The 21,632-nt window shown below is 35.1% G+C and overlaps 2 protein-coding genes across 2 annotated transcripts in view; both read left to right on the top strand.

Moving 5' to 3' along the window:
- The window catches only part of MCTP2 (multiple C2 and transmembrane domain containing 2), a 646,489-nt gene that overhangs the window by 236,472 nt on the left and 388,385 nt on the right, over window positions 1-21,632 (top strand).
- The window catches only part of LOC309867506 (myocyte-specific enhancer factor 2A-like), a gene marked incomplete at its 5' end in the record, with an annotated part of 98,664 nt that overhangs the window by 21,387 nt on the left and 55,645 nt on the right, over window positions 1-21,632 (top strand). Inside the window, 1 exon segment of the mRNA XM_082736423.1 lies at window positions 14,804-15,007. Within this exon segment, the coding sequence (XP_082592549.1) occupies window positions 14,804-15,007 (204 nt within the window).

Raw genomic sequence — 21,632 nt, 5'->3', positions numbered from 1 at the left:
GCCTGTAGTTTTATTTTCTTGTTCATCTATGTGGTTTTGGTATTTAGGGTAGTCTTAGTCCCTTATAGGTACCATTGGATAAGTTATATCCTCATAGGATAAGTTAGGAAGTATTCCCTCCGCTTCTGTCTTCTAGAAGAGGTTGTAAAATGTTGATATAATTCCTTAAATGTTTGGTAGAATTCACCAGTGAATCCATCTGGGGCTGATGCTTTCAGTTTTCAAAGGTTGTTTACTATTGATTAATAGATGATCTGAATAGGCTTGTATTGATTTCTCCTTGTTTGAGATTTGGCACATTGTGGCTTCCAAGGTACTGGCCTATTTTATCTAGCTCATCAAATTTGCAGGCATAGAGCTGTTCATATTCCTCTGTTATCTTTTTAATGTCAGTGGGATTTGTAGTTGAGTTGTAATGTCAGTTTTTCATTTCTAGTATTAGTAATGTCTATCTTTGTTCCTAGTTAGCCTGACTAGAGGTTTATGAATCACTCCCCACCCCCAGAGAATTAGTATTTGGTCATAACATTTTCCCCTTTTGATTCCCTATTTTCAACTTAAGTGTTTGCTGTTCTAATTCTTATTGTTTCTTCTCCTTCCTTTGGATTTAATTTTAATCTAATTTAAGCTTAGATTTTTGATTTTAGATCTTTCTTCTTCTTAGTTTATGCATCTAATACTATTTTCCCTCTAAGCATTGCTTTCACTCTCAGTACCTGAGTACTTTGATCTAGTTCAAAATAGTTTTTCATTTCTCTTGAGATTTCTTCTCTGACCTCTATGTTATTTAGAAGTATGCTGCTGGGTGTTATATTCAACTAATGATGTACTATAAGTTGGCTCTTTAAATTTAAATGAAAAATAAATTAAAAAATAAAAGCACACACACAAAATAAAAGTATGTTGTTTAAGTATTTTGATATTTTCCAGCCAATTTTCTGTTACTGATTTATTTAATTTCATTGTCATCTGAAAACCTATACTTTGTGATTTCTATTCTTATAACTTTGTTGAGGTATTTTATGGCCCAGAATGTGGTCTGTCTTATTGAATATTTCATGTGAGCTTGACAGTAATGTATATTCTTCTGTTATTTGGTGAATTTGATGTCAGTTATATTAAATTGCTTGATGATGCTGTTGAGTTCAGTTATGCCCTTACTGATTTTTCTACCTGTTGGAACCAATATTCAACATTTCTGATAGAAATGTAGTAAATAAAATGCAGTCTAATTTAATAGCTTTCACTAAATTTACTCAAGATGTCTGTTTTCTTCTTTTTGGTAACATCAAATCCCTTTAATATCTATTTGTCCTATGTTGAAGTCTCCTCCTATAATAGTAAATTTCTCTGTATTTCCTTGAGGTTTTAAGACTTTGTCTCATATATTATGATGCTTTGTTATTAGGTTTATATGCTTTAAGGACTGTTATGTCTTCACAAGAATTGACTCCTTTATCAATTTTTAATGCCCTTCTTCATTTGAGATAATTCTCCTTGCTCTGAAGATTGCTCTGCTGGAAATTAATGTAGCTATGTTAGTTTTGATTGGTGTTATAGCAAAGTATATCTTTCTCTACTTTTAATCATTTATGTGTCCTTTAAGTGGTTTTTTTTTTTTTGTAGACAGAATATAATTGAGTATTGGTTTTGATATATGGACAATCTGGTTTTTAATTGGTGTATTTAGACCATAGACTTTTACAGTGATTGGTGATACAGTTAGATGAATAACTGCCATATTTGTGTTCTAATGGTTGCTCTAATTCTTTGTTCCTTTTTTTGTTTATGGTCTTTTTCTGCTTTCTGTGGGTTTAGTTGAGTATATGATTCCATTTTCTCTCCTTCCTTAGCAGATCAGTTATAGTTCACTTTTTATTTTTATTTTTTTAGTGTTTGCCCTAGAGTTTGCAGTATAAATCTACTTTCAGATAAACACTTCACAGTTATAGATTTACAGGTAGTACAATAACCGTATAATAACAAGTATTCCCAATTCCTCCCTTCTATCCATTCCATGTCATTACTATAATTCATTCCATTAGTATTTTGTTGCTATTATTATTTGAATAGACTGTTATCTGTTATGTCAATTAAGAAAAAAAGAAAAGCTTTTATCTTCCCTTATTACTTTTTTGATATTCTTTAACTACATGAGTTTTTGTTCTGTAGGAGTTACCTTCTTTTTGAATAATTTCTTTTGACATTTCTTGCAAGGCATATCTATAGACCATGAATTCCCTCAATTTTGTTTGTCTGAGAGGGTCTTTGTTTCTTTTAAAGTGTAATTTCTCAAGATACAGAATTTTGGATTGGTGGATTTTCCCCCCTTAATACTGTATATATCACTCCACTGTCTTATTTCTTATATTGTTTCTGAGGAGAAATTGCTTATAATTCTTATATTTGTACTTCTGTAGGTACGGTGTTTCCCCCACTCTCCCGGCTTCTTTCAAGATTTTTTATTTTCTATACTTTATATCGACTATACTTAGATGTAGTTTTTTGTTTTTTGCAGGGGGCGGGGCAGGGTTGTTGCATTTCTTCCTTGATCTGTGGTTTGCTGTCTGACATTAATTTGGGGAAAATTCTCAGATGTTATTGCTTCAAATGTTTCTTACTTTCATTTTCTTCCCCTTCTGGTATTCATGTTATGCATATGTTATACTTTTTTAGTTGTCCCACAGTTCTTGGATATTTCATTCTATTTTTTTCAGCCTATGGTCTTTTTGATTTTCAATTTTGGAAGTTTCTGTTGACATATACCTTAGCTTAGAGGTCCTTATCAGTTTGCAGCCTGCTAATGATCCCATCAAAGACTTTCTTCATTTCTCTTAGAGTATTTTTTATCATGAGCATTAAAAACAAAAAAAAAAGTTTTTTAGAAGTTCTGTCTTTTTAGTTATGTTACTCACATATATTGTCTGCTTTTCCTCCATTAGACTCCCTTAGCATGTTAATTAGCATGTATTGCTGGTCTGATCAACATTTTTGTTAAATATGAGTAGTTTTGATGCTTCCCTTTTCTCTTCAAACTGTGTTTTTTTGCCATGAAGTTTGCCTTGTAAATTTTTTTGGAACCAGGCATGATGTCCTGGGAAAAGGAACTGCAATAAAAAGACCTTTAGTAATGTGGTGGTATGGTATGGGGAGAGGGGAAGTGTTCTGTAGTCTTCTGATTAGTTCTCAGTGTTTTAGTGAACCTGTGCCTGTGGCCTGTAAACTTTAAACCTGTTTCTCAATCCCTGCCCCCCATCTTTAGGTGGGACAGAATGGATAGAGGGGTTTAAAGGTGAATATTTCCCTTTGCTCATGTTAAAGGCTTGAGGGAGCTGGAGCTGGATATTTCCTTTTCCCTAGGTTACTTGGGCTCTGCTGTCATAGAATAGTTTGTCTTGAAGGCAGGCATTGTAAAGAACAGAATGTTCTGGTGTATTTCAAAATGATCACTTTTCCCATATTCCCTGCTTAGAAGCACAGAGGGATTTTTCACTGATCTTTACTGTGAGAACGTGAGAGGCATAAAACTCAAAAAAGTGTATACATGCACCCCAAAGCCCAAACCCTCCCCCCCCCAGGAGTTTTTAACTTTTATATTTGTCTTCTCTGAGACTTCAGGAATTCCTCAATTACAGTTTAGGTTTTTTTTACCTTGGTATTTCTTTTTGTGATAGTTTCTGCTGTGGCTCTGGTATTTTATGATTTTCTGTATCTGCACATCTGTGTCCAATTTGGAGAGCAGAAATTACTCTGCGACCTCAGTAGTGGGGGATCTAAAAGAGTTGTTGATGTTCAGATTGCTCAGTTTGTTTACACACATAACATGGAGGGTAAATAACATGCTGGGTCAACCAGGAAATCAAAGAGGAAATGAAAAAATACATGGAAATAAATGAAAATGAAAGCACAATGGTCCAAAATCTTTAGGATTCAGCGAAAGCTGTTCTGAGAGGGAAGTTTGTAGCAGTGCAGGACTACCTGAAGAAACAAGAAAAATGCCAAATAAACAACCTAGCCTTACCCCTAAAAGAGGTAGGGGGAAAATAAAAGAACAAAGCCAGTAGAAGGAAGGAAATAATCTAGCACAAAAAGAAATAAAATAGAGACTTCAAAAAGCAACAACAACAACAACCAAGAAAGATTAATGAAACTAATAGCTAGCTCTTTGAAGAGAGCAACAAAATTGATAACCCTTTAGCCAGACTCATGAAGAAAAAAGAATAATCAAATAAATGAAATCATAAATAAAGGAAGAGAAATAACAACTGACACCTCAAAAATGTAAAAGATTATAAGAGAATATTGTGAAAAATGGTATGCCAACAAAATTGGACAACCCGTAAGAAATAATTAAATTTCTAGAAACATACAACCTACCCAAACTGGAACAGGAAGAAAAACAAAAACAAAAACTGAACAGAATGATTATTAGCAATGAAATTAAATCAGTAATCAGAAACTCTTGACAAATAAAAACACAGGATCAGATGGCTTCACAGGTGAATTCTACAAAAGATTTAAAGAGTTAATACTTATCATTTTCAGAGTATTTTTTAAAACTAGAAGGGGAGAGAAGGCTTCCAAATTCATGCTATGAAGTCGACATTACCCTGATAACCAAAACAAAATAAAGGCACTACAAAGAAAGAAAAATAACAGGCCAATATCTCTGAATGAACATCGATGCAAAAATTCCTCAACAAGAAGATATTAGCAAACTGAATCCAACAATACATTTTAAAAAATCATTTACCATGATGAAGTGAGATTTATTTCAGGGATGCAAGAGGGGTTTGTATGGGTCATTATTCACAAATCAATTACTGTGACATACCACATTAATAAGAGAATGGTGGAAACCATCTGATTATCTCAATAGATGCAGAAAAAGCATTTGGCAAAGTACAACATCCATTCATGATACAAACATTCAACGAACTAGGTCTAGAGGGATCATACCTCAACATAATAAAAGCAGTATATGAAAAACTCATACCTAACCTCTTACTCAATGGTGAAAACCAGAGTTTTTCCTCTAAGACCAGGAATAAGACAGGAATGTCCATTCTCACTACTTTTATTCAAAAAGACATCTAAATTGGTAAGGAAGAGGTAAAGCTGTCACTCTTTGCAGATGGCATGGTGTACTGTATGTAAAAAACCCTAAAGACTCCACTAAAGAAACTCCAAGAACTGATAAATTCAGTCAGTCCTAGGATACAAGATTAATATACAGAAACCTGTTATATTTGTATACACAATAATGAAGTAGTAGAAACTACTAGAATACAGTCACACTTTAAATTACACCAAAAATAATAAAATACTTAGGAATAAATTCAACCAAGGAAGGGAAAGACTTCTACTTTGAAAACCATAAAACACTGATGAAAGAAATTTAAAAGTTACCCAAACAAATGTAAAGATACTTCTTGTTTATGGATTGGAAGAACAAAAATTTTTCAAATGTTCATACTACCAAAAGTAATCTAGAGATTTAATGCAATCCTTTTCAAAATACCAACATTTTTCACAGACCAGAACAAATAATCTTGTAATTTGTATGGAGCCACAAAATTCTCCAAATAGCCTAAGCAGTCTTGAGAAAAAACAGCAAAGCTGGAGATATCCAAATCTGGAATATCCAGATATTCCAGATTTCAAGATATACTGCAAAGCTGTGGTAATAAAAAACTGTGCTATTGGCACTAAAATAGACGTATAGATAATGGAACAGAATAGAGAGTCCAGAAAGAAACCCATGCTTATATGGTCAATGTGCAATAAGAGAGGCAAGAATCAACGATGGGGAGAAGACAGTCTCTTCAACAGATGGTGCTGGGAAAACTGGACAGCTACATGCAAAAGAATAAGGCTGGGCCACTGTCTGAAAACATACACAAAATTTAAATGGATTAAAGATCTAAATGTGAGACTCAAAACCATAAAATTCCTAAAAGAAAACACAGGCACTAATTTCTTTGAAATCAATTGTAGAAACAGTTTTCTAGATGTCTCCTAAGGGAAGGGAAACAAAAGTAAAAATAAACAATTGGGACTGTATCAGAATAAAAAGCTTTTGCATAGCAAAGGAAACTATGAACAAAACAAGGCAACCCACTGAATGGGACTTCTCCCATTTATTTACAAATAAATATTTAAATAAATATTCATATACTTAAAAATGAATATATTTCTAAATGATATATCCAACAGGGGGTTCATATCCAAAATATATAAAGGACTTAGATCTATACTATAAAAAACCAAACAATCTGATCAGAACATGAGGCAAAGGACCTGAATAGACATTTTTCCAAAGAAGACCTCCAGATGGCCAGCAGACACATGAACAACATCGCTAATTATCAGGATAATGCAAATCAAAACCACAATGAGAGATCACCTTAATAATCTGTCAGAATGGCTAGAATCAAAGAGACAAGAAATAACAAGTGTTAGTGAGGATGTGAAGAAAAAGGAACCCTTGTGCACTGTTGGTGGGAATGCAGATTGGTGCAGCCACTATGGAAAATAGTGTGGAAACTTCTCAAAAAATTAAAAATGAACTACTTTATGATCCAGGAATCACACTGCTGGATAATTTGCCCAAGGAAAACAAAACCACTAATTCACAAAAAAAATTTATATATCCCTATGTTTATTGCAGCATTATTTATAGTAGCCAAGATAAGGAAGCAAATCAAGTGTCCATTGACTGAAGAGTGGATAAAGAAGGTAAAGATAAAGAAGATATTGAGATAAAGATAAAGAAGATATTTAAAAAATTATATATAGTATATATATACACACATACATACATGCAGTGGAATATTATTCAGCCATAAAAAAGAATGTAGATGGACCTAAAGGGAAAAATGCTAAGTGAAATAAGGCAGACAGAAACATAAATACTATATGATTTCACTCATATGTGGAATTTGAAAAACAAAACAAATGAATAAGAGACAAAATAGACAAATACAGAGAACAAACTGGTGGATGCCAGGAGGCAGGTGAGGTGGGTAGGAAATAGATGAAGGGGATTGAGAGTATACTTATACTGATGAACACGGAGTAATATTTAGGACTGTTAAATTAAAAAAAAAATTCAACAGTAAAGATAGACCGAAATACATAGCATGTAAGAATCTTTGCAGGCACTTGGGATCTTAAATATAGATGGTCTTTGAGATATGGTGTGCCACCCTTGTTAAATTCAGAGAATTATATGAGTCCCAGATTTGATAACAAAATCCAGAAAACTATTTAGGGTAAAACAAATTTGTCTCAATTTATAAAGGTAATGAGTGTTTTTTAGGTTAGGCTTTTAGTCCTATTTTGTTTTTCTTTATAGTGATGGTAGTACAGCAGTAAAATGATTTAAAATTTGTGTTTATTTTGGCTACATATCACTGAAATAGTGATACTTTAAGGATTATTAAAATTTGACAATAGTTAGAATAAAATATCTAATGTGTTTGATGTAATTTATAAACCCATTTCATGATGTATTCAAAATACTGAAGGGGAAGAATCTACAGCCAAGAATACTCTATCCATCAAGACTATCATTCAAGGGCACCTGGGTGGCTCAGGGGGTTAAGCCTCTGCCTTCGGCTCTGGTCATGATCTCAGGGTCCTGGGATTGAGTCTTGCATTGGGCTCTCTGCTCAGCAGGGAGCCTGCTTCCTCCTCTCTTGCTCTGTCTGCCTCTCTGCCTCCTTGTGATCTCTGTCTGTCAAATAAATAAAATTTTAAAAGAAAAAGATTATCATTCAAGATATCATTTTACCTTTAAGTGGGAAGAGTTTCCCAGACAAAAGTGAAGATTCATGACCCCCCTAAACCAGCCCTGCAAGAAATATTAAAAGGTACTCTTAAGTGCAAAAGAGAGACCAAAAGTGAGAGAGGATAAGAAAGGATGGGGGGAATTCTTAGTAATCAAGGTAATGAGGGCTGCATAAATCCTGATTCACTCAACATAATTTCCAAAAATAATCCACACAGAAAAGCATGAAGAACAAATACAATTGTATGAAACCTACAACTTTGGTGCAACTAGAAAGCAAATGATGTCCAAATTTGTTTTAGCTTTAGGGAAATATTACCAACTTACAGTGTGCTATTTTTTCTTTAACTTCTGCAGGTCTTTCACATGAGCAAGCATACTTAAGGAAAAACAGTGTGGAAGGGAGAAGAGACTTTGTGAATATCTAAAGTTGATTTGAAATCATTACTAAAAAAGGGAAGTCTATTCTAATAAGTACAAAAATTCTGAAAAATACTACTTGTAGGTCAAACAGACCAGCGGTAAAGGACTTAAAATTTATGTGATATTTAAGGAAGTGGTCTTGGGAGGGTAACTGTTTGGGGGCTTTTATAAAGGAAGACAGAGGTAATCATTTGGAAAATGTTTTTTGAATGGAAAAGAAGGGAAGAGATAATGAAATCCTTCAAGATAAATTTTTTTAAAAAGTACAAAAAAAGATATTGAATGTTATCAGAACTCCTCTCCCTCCTGCTGCTCCCTTAAAAAAAAGCTTCCATTAAAGAGACCATACTGAATGATCCATCCTCCCACTGCCAGTACTTTCCATTGCAATTCATTGAGGCCAGTAATTTTCATGTATACAATCTACTATAAAGAAGAAAACAGATGATTTATAGCTGTTCAGGTGATGAAGTTGTTGTCCCCAAACAATGGAAAAGTGGAAAAAAACCTGTAAAATGATAACTCCAAGCTGAAACCATTCTCCATAAATAAGTGTTTAGAAATGTGACCGATGAAAAAAATCATTATTCAGAATTTGGAAATACTAAGAATAGATTTCGATTTTTTCCAAAGGTATAGATGAAACAAAGTGATTAAATTGCATAAAGAAAAATAAAAAGATAACATTATATCAAAACAAAGGTTAAATTACACAGTGACCACAGAAGACTAGATTCAAGTGAAATCTTAAAAAGATTACTGAAGGATAGCAGGAGATAACTAAGTGAATGGAAATGAGATAAGATTGTTCAGGGGGTTAGGGAGAAGGTGTTTGAAAAGGGAGGTAGATTAGAGAGGTCCAGCTTACATATAATTCCTTGGAGCATCTCACTGTGCCTGCAAGTTCAGAGAATATTGGGAACATGTCAGATGGACACAGAAGATAGCATAGTGGATCTCTCATTGGTAAAATCAAAAACAATTTAAACATCAAAAGAAAAAAGGTAATGATTATAATGCATTGAATAAGGTAGCCTATAAGTTGATATGGACATGAATGAGTAAATGCATACATGGAGGAAAAGCAAACTGTCTTATAAAATGCAATTAGTAGTAAATGTAGATATAATGTATTATGAAATTAGAAAATCCCTATTTGACAACCACCATAGTAATTTTTAGGCAAGAATCATGAATGGATTAATGGATCAGTTAAACTTTGATAAATATGATATTTACATAGAAATTTTATCAAATACTTACTAATTACAAGGGGGAAAATAGTAACTTTATAAGGGAAAAATCTTGACAGACTCTATCTTAACCAAGTTAACACTACCAGTTGGGACAAATAGATGTCATGTGGATTTTCATGAGAGAGATTGTGGACAGAACATCACTTCTAAGTTGTTCCTGCCAAAAACATAGTCTAAAGGTAATCAGAAAGAAACATTAGACAAAGTCAAATTGAGAGATATATGACAATATAAATATAGCCTGTATTCTGCACAAGTACGAAGGTCCTGAAAGACAAAGACTGAGGAAATATTTCAGATTAAAGAGGTTGCAGTTTTCAGAAAGCAACAGCTAATTCTGGATTGGATCCTGCACTAGCAGGGGGAAAAAGGAAATTGGGAATAATTGAGAAATTTGAATAAGGTTTGTAGATTATAGTGCTATATCCTTGTTTTCTGATTTTGATAATTGTGTTTTTCTTTGTTTTTAAGAAAATATTTAGGGGCAAAGGGACCGTATAACTTCTACTTTAGTTTGTCCAAAGGAGTCAGGAAAAAAAGTGTGTGTGTGTGTGTGTGTCTTTTATTTAGGGAAGGCAGTCATGGTAAAATGTTAACAGTTGGGGAGTTTGGTTGAAGATAAATGAAAAATGTGGAATATAAAGTTAATTTTATGTTACTAATTTCATATAAGCTGCTAGCAGTAAACCAGTGTTTTAGACTAAATGCTATAGATAAAATGAAAAAAGACTTTATTTATGAAAGTTGAAAGCGAAATATTAATATTTCTAGTTTTCAATGTTATGTCTTTGGGGTCATCCTTGAAATATAAGTGTGTTCTTGTACACATTTTTCTAATTACTGGGAAAGCTCTTTTAGACCTGTAGTTGAAAGACCCACGGATCCCCTTACCCAAGAATTCAACACTGCCACAGGATGCAAACAGCAAGAGGCTGTCTTTTTTCCATTGGACATTCTTTCCTGCTTTGTCGAAGATTAGTTGACCATAGATTTGAGGGTCTATTTCTGGGCTCTCTATTCTGTTCCATTGATCTATGTGTCTGTTTTTGTGCCAGTACCATGCTGTCTTGATGATGACAGCTTTGTAATAGAGCTTGAAGTCCGGAATTGTGATGCCACCAACTTTGGCTTTCTTTTTCAATATCCCTTTGGCTATTCGAGGTCTTTTCTGGTTCCATATAAATTTTAGCATTATTTGTTCCATTTCTTTGAAAAAGATGGATGGTACTTTGATAGGAATTGCATTAAATCTGTAGATTGCTTTAGGTAGCATAGACATTTTCACAATATTTATTCTTCCAATCCAGGAGCATGGAACATTTTTCCATTTCTTTGTGTCTTCCTCAATTTCTTTCATGAGTACTTTATAGTTTTCTGAGTATAGATTCTGTGTCTCTTTGGTTAGGTTTATTCCTAGGTATCTTATGGTGCTGGGAAAATTGGACAGCCACATGCAGAAAAATGAAAGTGGACCATTTCCTTACACCACACACAAAAATAGACTCAAAATGGATGAAGGACCTCAATGTGCGAAAGGAATCCATCAAAATCCTTGAGGAGAACACGGGCAGCAACCTCTTTGACCTCTGCCGCAGCAACATCTTCTTAGGAACAACGCAAAAGGCAAGGGAAGCAAGGGAAAAAATGAACTATTGGGATTTCATCAAGATCAAAAGCTTTTGCACAGCAAAGGAAACAGTTAACAAAATCAAAAGACAACTGACAGAATGGGAGAAGATATTTGCAAACGACATATCAGATAAAGGACTAGTGTCCAGAATCTATAAAGAACTTAGCAAACTCAACACCCAAAGAACAAATAATCCAATCAAGAAATGGGCAGAGGACATGAACAGACATTTCTGCAAAGAAGACATCCAGATGGCCAACAGACACATGAAAAAGTGCTCCATATCACTCGGCATCAGGGAAATACAAATCAAAACCACAATGAGATATCACCTCACACCAGTCAGAATGGCTAAAATCAACAAGTCAGGAAATGACAGATGCTGGCGAGGATGCGGAGAAAGGGGAAACCCTCCTACACTGTTGGTGGGAATGCAAGCTGGTGCAGCCACTCTGGAAAACAGCATGGAGGTTCCTCAAAATGTTGAAAATAGAACTGCCCTATGACCCAGCAATTGCACTATTGGGTATTTACCCTAAAGATACAAATGTAGTGATCCAAAGGGGCACATGCACCCGAATGTTTATAGCAGCAATGTCCACAATAGCCAAACTATGGAAAGAACCTAGATGTCCATCAACAGATGAATGGATCAAGAAGATGTGGTATATAAACACAATGGAATACTATGCAGCCATCAAAAGAAATGAAATCTTGCCATTTGCAACAACATGGATGGAACTAGAGCGTATCATGCTTAGCGAAATAAGTCAAGCAGAGAAAGACAACTATCATATGATCTCCCTGATATGAGGAAGTGGTGATGCAACATGGAGGCTTAAGTGGGTAGGAGAAGAATAAATGAAACAAGATGGGATTGGGAGGGAGACAAACCATAAGTGAGTCTTAATCTCACAAAACAAACTGAGGGTTGCTGGGCGGAGGGGGCTTGGGAGAAGGGGGTGGGATTATGGACATTGGGGAGGGTATGTGCTTTGGTGAGTGCTGTGAAGTGTGTAAACCTGGTGATTCACAGACCTGTACCCCTGGGGATAAAAATATATGTTTATAAAAAATAAAAAATTTAAAAAAAAAGATAAAACTCTGAATAAAATGAATGAGCTCATTGTGCTTCCAATAATAAAGATTGGATGGAGAGGGGGGTGCAAGTTAGTTAGTTATTATAGCTAAGGAGCTTTTACTTAGATAAGTAAAAAAAAAAAAAAAAAAAAATCACAAAGTATGAAATGGCCAAAAGATGGGCAATATAGAGAAAGCAAATCCCAAATGACAACAAATATAAGAAAAATATATCTAACAATTACTAGTTAGGAAATGCATATTAAAGAAATGAGATTTTTATTTTACATCTATCATACGAACAAAACAGTTGTAACATTTATATGAAAAAATTATGAAAGAGTCCATTAGTATACCATTTGACATAGAGGCATATCCACAAGGTGTGGTTGAATGACTAAAACAAAATAAAGAGTATTGATAGAGTCCCTGTTTTATCAAATGCTGACAAAATCCCTTATTATGTATACATGTATATATGAATATGGTTATATGATCTTGCATAAAAATGTGGAATGAAAAATACTAAGTGAAAAACACTGGTTAAGGGGTTTATTTTGGTTCAGGGGAAAGTAGGGAGGCAAGTATAAAACACTATTTCCATATATATATGCACTTATATAAAATATATATTTGTGTATTTATATTGTAAGGATTTTTTTTAAAGATTAATTAATAATAGATTTACTTTCACAAGGTGAGGAAAGCAACCATTAGACACATGTAGTGTTAAGAGTGTTCCACAAGGAGGGAAAATAGAAAAGTTCCCAGGGAGGAAAGTAGCTGGTGGTTAAGGAAGACACACACACATGCACATAAGCACACACACAAACACATGAATGAGGCTTACTGGATGTAAAGGAGAGTGATGGGAAATAACTTCAGAGAGATAGTTTGAAGCCAGATAATTTATTTTGTTTACTTAATGAGTTTGGATATTACTTCCAGTGCAGAAAAAAAGCTCTAAACTTCTACTTAAATAATTGGATGTATGTTTTAAAAATATCACTTGGTTATCCAAAGGATACGAGCATAGTCATTTGAAGGGCACATGCATCTCAGTGAGGGAAGAAAGGACCTGAGAATAGACTGTAACAAAGGGGTGAGGTAAGGGGACTGCAGGACTGGATGCAGGTTAAAGAATTTCTGGAGAGAGGATACAAAGCAGGAGAGCTAGATAGGAGGCAAAGTGGAATACAAGAAATTGAGATTTTGGAGGTGATGTTGATGAAGTTCTAGAACCTAGATGAGGTTCGGTGGGCTGAGGTCTGGTGCCGATGACCAAGAAAGAATTCTTGAGACATCTTTGGTGCAGAATGGTGGTTTATTAAAGCACAAGGACAGGACCTGTGGGCAGGAAGAGCTGCTGCCCTGGGTTGTGGGGATGGCAGGTTATATAGCCTGTGGTTGGGGGAAGGTGAGGGGGAGGAAGGTTTCAATGGAGTTTTCATATGCTAAGGAGGGCCTATAAGGTGCCAGGATGTCCCAGGCCTACCTGAGGCCTTGCCCTGGCGACTTGATCAATGTTGTCTTTAGACCAGCCATTAACATTAAGATAGTTGGGAGACTTTTTGGTGGGGTGTCACAATCCTGCTCTCAATCGTCTTTGTTAGTGAGATTTAGGACATTTGTAAGCCAAGGGAGACTCCTGTCTAGCAGGATTGTGAGCTCTGCAAATTAACCATTTGCTTATTGTTCATGCAGTCAGGGCTGCCTGAGGGATGCTACACATATACTGAGCGGGAGCAGATGGAGAGGGGGGTGCAAGGCACCAGCTTTTGCTTTGTCTTCAGCCAGCCTCATGCTCCCTCATCAATGTGATTATTGGTGGTGGCAGAGTTAAAGGTGTGACAGTAGGAGTGGGTGTTTAACATAGGGTGGATGTGGATCATTTGGAGGTTGGGGATGTTTTTGCAACGATTTTTTTTTTTAAACTGGGATACTGAAATCACCAGTTATACAAGTAGGGCTGGAAAGGGAAGTACCAGGTGAAAGATATCAGTACATGAGGGGGTCACATGGTGCCCTTCAAGAGGACAGTTATTGAGTGGTTTAAGTTTCATGGTGTGAGCTTCAAAATACCTGGGGCTTTTGAAGGGGAAGGAAGGAAAAATAACTTGTAAGATAGAATACGGAGCAAAAAGGACTTATTTATCTTTCCCGCTCTTGAGCATAGTAGATGTAATATTTAAAATAGACCAACAAATATTGGTCTCTGTTTGAGAGGACTTCAGGTGACAGGTTTCAGTTGGAAACTGGAAGAATATTCAAAGAAAAATTTGAGGACACTGGGGAATTTGTTGACCCTAGACTGTGAATTTTACACTGGATGATAAGGGCCCAGTGGTCAACTGTGTCCTCTTGTTTTTTGCGTTCTGCAGCAGGGATAAAGGAAAACTTCCTCAGGAGAGTGCTTTCTGAGGAATTAGAAGTTAAACGTGGAACACTAGTCTTGCGGCAGATGGGGGAGTAAGAGGCTCATGTGGAACGTGAGGCTACCAACCTTTTTCAGCTGTGGAATCTGACTCAGGATTAAAAGAGGCCTCATCTTTAGGTAGCCTGTATTCAAGTACTGCTAATGCTTTTACTAAAAATATACCTTTTTTTTCTTTGATCGTCTAGGTTACTTTTACAAAGAGAAAGTTTGGATTAATGAAGAAAGCCTATGAACTTAGTGTGCTCTGTGACTGTGAAATAGCATTCATCATTTTCAACAGCTCTAACAAAATGTTTCAGTATGCCAGCACTGACATGGACAAAGTTCTTCTCAAGTATACAGAGTATAATGAACCTCATGAAAGCAGAACCAACTCGGATATTGTTGAGGTAATACATATATCTAGTAATGCCTGAATTGCAGACATGATTATTTCTTCCCTTTAGTAACTTTTAACTGTCAGATTGCTTCACATCCACATTTCAAATCCGTTGTATATATATATAAAATACATAAAAATATTTAAAAACATATATTTTACTATATATATATAAAATTTTTTTTTCTCCAAATCATTTCCTGGGATGATCTGATTATTGTATAATAATGTATATATATTTTTTATCCCAATCATTTGTTACAGGGATCTGATTATTGCTCTGTCCTGACCCACTTAGGCTATATACATATCCTGTTTATTGAGACAAAATTAGGCTATTGTACTGTGTAGAGCAGTATAATACAGCATTTTATCTATGATTATTTTGTATGCATTTTAAAGTTAATATTATAAGAATCTATATCACTTGGGATAGTATGAAGTTACACTGTTAATATGCTTTAATCATTTCGTTGCATCAGTGACTACCCACAATTTTAAACACTAATGAAATGGAAGAAAATGACAAAAATAATACTTCTATTTTGTGAATATTATTTTAGTTGTGGGGTGGGGAGAGATTCTTCACTTTTTTTTCCCCTCCTTATCTGTTGTCCTTCAGTATTTCTAATAATTCTGCCAACCTAATTAAAGTGAAAATAAAAGGAATTTATTTGGAATTATTTCCATCTTACTCAGAAATAGGTTTTAAAGCAAAACCTTCAAAAAGGAGAATCTGTATGCCTTCCCCTATAATTCTTTTCTGCTGTAAAATATTTTTATAAAAGATAATTTTCCATTTATATTTCTAATGACATTTTAAATTAGCTTAATACTTTTGTCTTTTTTGTTTACATTTAGAGATTCTGTTTCATTTTTATTCAAAAAAGGAAATTTTTTCCCCTACTACTTCAAAAGTTACATACTTTGGCTTAGTTTTTATATTAGAAGACTATTTCAGTAAATTAGGGATTTCCTTGTGAAAATACTAAAACCGTGTGAAACGATGCGGAATTAACCACAAAGGAAGAAATGAAATCCTAATGTAGATTTTATATGAGTAATTAAAATTAAGATAAAGATTCTTTAACTATTGTAGTGTACAGGAAGCTAATTTACCTGTCTCCACTGATGAAATGCATTTTAAATTTCCTCTATACCCTATTACTCTACTGCAACCATTCATTTTTGGACAGTAATTGATTTAGTTTGTTACTGCGGGGGAAAAAAAATCTGCTACTTATAGTTAAAAAAAACCTCTGTTACTTTTTAGCAGTTAATCAGTTGTTTGCAGTGAGAAGTAAAAGCATCTTCTATTACAGCTACAACTCATCTCTGTTGCTTGTTCCCCACAGTTTTATTTAAATGGCTCTTTGCTATGAACATCCCCTGAAATGTGTATGAAGTGTTCGATTTTGCTTTTGTGGTTCACTTCAGTTAAACAACATGGTTACGTAGCCAAACCCCTTAATGCAGTTGTGATTGTATCAATTTTAAGTTACTTTATATTAGCATTTATGGTATATCTTAATCACTTATGTGCGGTATAAATTAGACCCTTTCCCTATTAAACCATAATTCACTTTGAATTATGATTTTGTAAATTATGAGATCATTATTCAGGTAATCTTTTATCAGAGACTTCATAACTGGATTCCCTTGAAATGGAGAATATCCCTGGTGCGTTTAATTTAAAATGACATCTTATTTTAAAAATCTTTGTATCTTATCAAACGCTCCACTGCCTAAGTCAAAGAAATAGAGTTGACTTTAATAATGTCAACAAATAGATAATTCAAGCTAGTTTCATTGTAGAAGGCAACCACCTCCTTAACCCTAACTACTCTGCTCTTTCATTGCAGCAGTTGTTGTTCTTGGCCCCTGGAAGTTGAGGGTACTTCGCACAGCCTAAAGTTTACTTCCTTAGAGAACATGAAGAATATAGTCTGATTTAATCCTCACAGAATTTTCAAACTGCCTCAGTCTTCATCTCTGTTGTGGTCACCAATCAAAGTGTAAGAGAGTAAATCCCAAACATGTTTTAGCAGTCTCCTATATTACAGTTTACTTTAGTGTGAAGGGAAACTTCGCAGGTCAATTATCAATTGGGAGTTGAATGTTTTCTTTTTAAGTGAATTTCTTAGATACAAGTGAACATGAATATTATGTGGAGTTCTGAATTATATAAATACAGTGGGTAGAAGACATATTGGCTTATAAGGGATAAATTTGTTGGTAGGATAAATTATAAGGCTGAATTTACTTTGTATGTGAAGCTGACTGAATTAACCTTCATTATAAAACGATGGTGGTTATCCTAGATACTCTTTCTTCCACATATAAAGGTAATGGAACTGCAGCCTCACTAGTGTTGTGCATGTGTCTGAGTTCCTTTTATCAGTGGTGGTGATGGCTAATACTAAGGGAGCTATGAAGATTATTGTGAACCAAACTAAGATTATAGGATAAGAGTAATGACAGATACATATAGAACTTCCTATGGGACAGGCATTTCCAAGTGCTTTACAAATATCTCATTTAAAGATACTTTTAGAATACCATTGTAAGTATTTTTTTCATATAGTGTTTCATATAGTTTCCTTTCAAACGGTTGTAGTCATTGGAAGCACATTTTTGTCCATTTAACAGAAATATTCAAGGGGTTCCTGTGTGCCATGGAGTCTGCAGAGTGATGTTATTTAGTGATTTCTGACTCAGGCGCCAAGACTATTCTTTCTACACATAGTTTTGTAAACCAGTGAGATACACTTGTACCAACTGAAGATTTTTTATCTGTGAACGTCTAACAAATTGGTGTAATGTTCTGGGTGGCCGAAAAGCCATCTCCTGTGACTGAGTTCATCAGCTACAGTAAATGGAAGCATAAGTGACTCACTTTAGAGTGTTTCCTAATGCAATATGGTTGTCAGTGAGACTAACTGAAAACTTTGAGAACAACCTTCATAAGGCCTCTAACATGAATTCATTTATTTCCTATTGCATGTAAGTTGATGAAGTTCCAGAACCTAAGTCAGGTTCGGTGGGGTGAGGTTCGGAGCTGACGACTAAGGAAAGAATTCTTAAGACATCTTTGGTGCAAAATGGTGGTTTATTAAAGCACGGGGACAGGACCCGTGGGCAGGAAGAGCTGCTGCCCCGGGTTGTGAGGAGTGGCTGGTTATATACACAGGAGTTGGGTAGGTGAGGACAAAGGGGTGTTCAGAAGGGCTATTGGGGCAAAGAATACTATCAGGATATTGAAGGCTTAGTTGCTATCAAGTAAAGACAATTGGGAGTCTCCTGGTGGAATGTTACATTCCTGCTATCAAGCATCCCTGTTAATGAGATTTAGGTTTAGAAGAAATTTAACTTTATTTACTTTTCCTTCTACCTCTGCCTCCTTCGGTTTTTTATGGAGGGGAGGGTGACCTTAGGGATTGAGGAACTGTGTTCTGTGTCTTTGGAAATTGGGAAATTGATAAGGTAACTTCTTTGTTGTAAATCTCAAGGACATTTGCAAACCAAGGGAGACTCCTGCCTTGCAGGACTGTGATCTCTGCAAGTTAACTATTTATCGTTTTGGGCAGTCAGGGGTGCCTGAGGAATGCTACACATATGGAGGGGAGCGGGTGAAGAGGGGGTGCAAGGCGCCAGCTTTTGCTTTGTCCTCAACCAGCCTCCTGCTCCCTCATCAAGTTACTCTTTAAGATCAGTAGGATTTTACTTTCTCCCATATTGCTAAAAAGCTATACCTGCAAGGATGTACGTGTATTAGGCCTATGGAACTAGATCTAGTATGTTTTTTGGGAACACAGTGAAAAAAATATATTTAAAGTAGTTGGTATTTAAATATTATGATGATAAACAGATAAAAAGAAAGATGTGGTTCTCACATTTTATCTATCTTTTGATTTTAACCTCAAATTTAAGAAACCCATATACAGAATGGTGTTCTATCTTTGCTGTCCCTTGTTTCACATTACCTATATTTTGAAACTAGTTTCTTAAAATTTATCAATTATAATTGATAAAAAATAATTTCTCTATGGCTTTTAAAAAAAATCAACAGCATTTACATATTTTAAATTGCATTTAGATATTTTAAAGTCTGTAATGTCTTGTAGGATATAAATACCCCCTACATTCAGAAAGCTTAAATAAATGAAAATGGAAACTTACACATTAGTCAATTAGATAGTGTCATTAAGATAAACTTTATAAGAGACTTCATAACTGGATTTCTTTATAATGGAGAGTATTGCTGCAGTGTTAATGGGATTTTATTTGAAAATGCTTATACACTGCTTTTTAGGAGCTTATTCCTTTAAAAAATGAGTTTTACTATATTTACTATATTTCATTAGGAGACATTCTGTAAAGAATGTCATCAGAAATATGCATTGTACCTCTCCATGTTATTAAGCATTGATAACAAAAATATGTGGCTTTTTGTTTGGTAATTTAGTTGAAATGTACAAAGGCAATGTTATAATCCCCCATCTTTCTCTTTTCAATAAATTAAGATTTAAAAGCTTATGAACTGTAGTATGCAATTTGATAAGAACATTGGATTTGTCTTAGAGTATTAGAGAAACTAGCAATGAAAATCAGTTGGTTACCGTTATTCATACACGTGTGTGTACATTGTGTTTACACTAAACAAAAGCCTAGGGCCAATAAAACATTTCTGTATCAAAATAAAAATGATGCTAAAGCCACAAAGCGAGGATTTTAGCAGCTGCTAGTAAATGCCTGAGAATAGTTTTGTATCTACTTTTCTCTTTGCTTCGCTTTGCAGGAATATTTGAAATATGATATATTCCAGTGTATAAATATTTTAAAAATAGTTATGACTTGGTGATATTGGAGAATATTCAGCAAATAGCTTATGTGGTGATTCTGATCACTGTGCTGTTATTTAAGAATGTAAGAGACCATGGCCATTTACCTCTTTAGTTAGTATCTTGTAAACTGTTCCCAGATAGAGGTATCTTCCTCATGACAGGAATACTGTAGTACTTAAAAGAAAAATTTCTCTTGTACTATCTTATTTGATCTTCATATCCAAGGTATGCTTTTTCAGAAGTGGGGATTGAGACTCCATTTGCCCAGAGTCATGTAGCAATTTAACAGCAGAAATAGGATTAGAATCTGGCATTGACATTATAGCCTCCCTTTGCTCCCCAGTTTATTGAATCCATTGGAGCTTTGGAATATTTCGCCATAAATGGATGAAGGTTTTTTTATATAAGTCAGTGATGTATACATAACATGTAGCAAACATGAATGAGTTTTCCTCAAAAATAACAGAAAATGAGTGGGGATAATTGTAGTAAGAATAGTAGATAACTTTTATCTAGTTGCTAATTTAGCCTGGTACCTTCTGGGGCTTTTACTTATTTCATCTGATTGAACCCTCTTACTGTCCTTATTTCACAGATGAGGAATTTGAGACACAGTGATAAAATAGGATGACAATAATTTGGATTCTAAAGAAAGAGAAAATCTGCTTTTTCAGAGTCTTACTCATTCCTCCGACTTTCAGATCACAAAGAATTTAGAAATTACCAATATCTTAAAAAAGAGGAAGATAGGGAATCAATATAAGGTGCATCTACCAATTATTAAATAAAAAGAGCTGGTAGTGAAAGTTGACCATGGCAGGGATACATTATTTGAAAATCCGTGGCTCTCAGAGTATAGTACCTTGACCACCAGGAGCAGCATCATAAGAGAACTTTTAGAGATCTGAGGTTACTGAAGCAGAAACGCTGAGGGGAGGTCTGAGCAATCTTGTATGAACTCGAATTAACTTGTCCTAAGTGGTGTGAGCCCAAAAGCTTCAAGGTAACATGCAGTCCCTGGGCAGTGGTTATCCAGCTTCTTAAACATTTTTATTCCCAAGAATATCCCTGAAATCATTTTAAGCAATGAGCAAGAACAAAGTGTAACTTGTAAGACCTTCTAAGGAAGCAATCCAAAATAGCATGCCAATTTCGGTGTGAATTACAAACTAGGGGACACGTTTCCAGTGGGTTACCTTCTAACGGGTTACTTTCAATTCACTTCTGCATGGTTATAAGTGCTTCTTTGAATGTATATAGAGGGCCTGGTGCGGATGTGTGGACCATGGATTACAGTTCCTCAGTTGAACAAAACAGAAAGATAAAAATGATTTTTGTCTCCTGAGATCATCTAGTACTGACCTTATAGAATCAGAAGCATCATTATACTTCGGTTTTCTGACAGTATTACAATGTTCTCAGAGAATCTTTCTGAGCCAATAAGTTTTTTTTTTTTTTTCTCCCCATGTTACAGATGAGGAATGGAACAGACAGGGAGTGTTTAAGAGGCTTGCCTAATGTTTTACAGCGCTGCAGTGGAGCGGCAGGGAAAGGGGAAAAATAATGAGACAACTGAAGACAAGACAAAGCTTCCCTCCACCTCCAGCCCCCTGCCCTGCTCTTTTATTCCTAACAGAGCCTGATGCAGCAGGATGGTGATTCACAGGGTGAGGCACGAAATCCTCATGGCCCTCCTCCTCTTCTCACTTGTCCTGCACCATCACCTCACACAGCAGTCACCATAGCTCTCGCAATTTCAGTATGACTCTTTTTATTTTTACTATGTATTTG

The sequence above is a fragment of the Mustela nivalis genome, assembly GCF_964662115.1.
Source record: "Mustela nivalis genome assembly, chromosome: 6".
Taxonomy (NCBI): domain Eukaryota; kingdom Metazoa; phylum Chordata; class Mammalia; order Carnivora; family Mustelidae; genus Mustela; species Mustela nivalis.
This window is presented reverse-complemented; position numbering and strand designations above follow the sequence as displayed.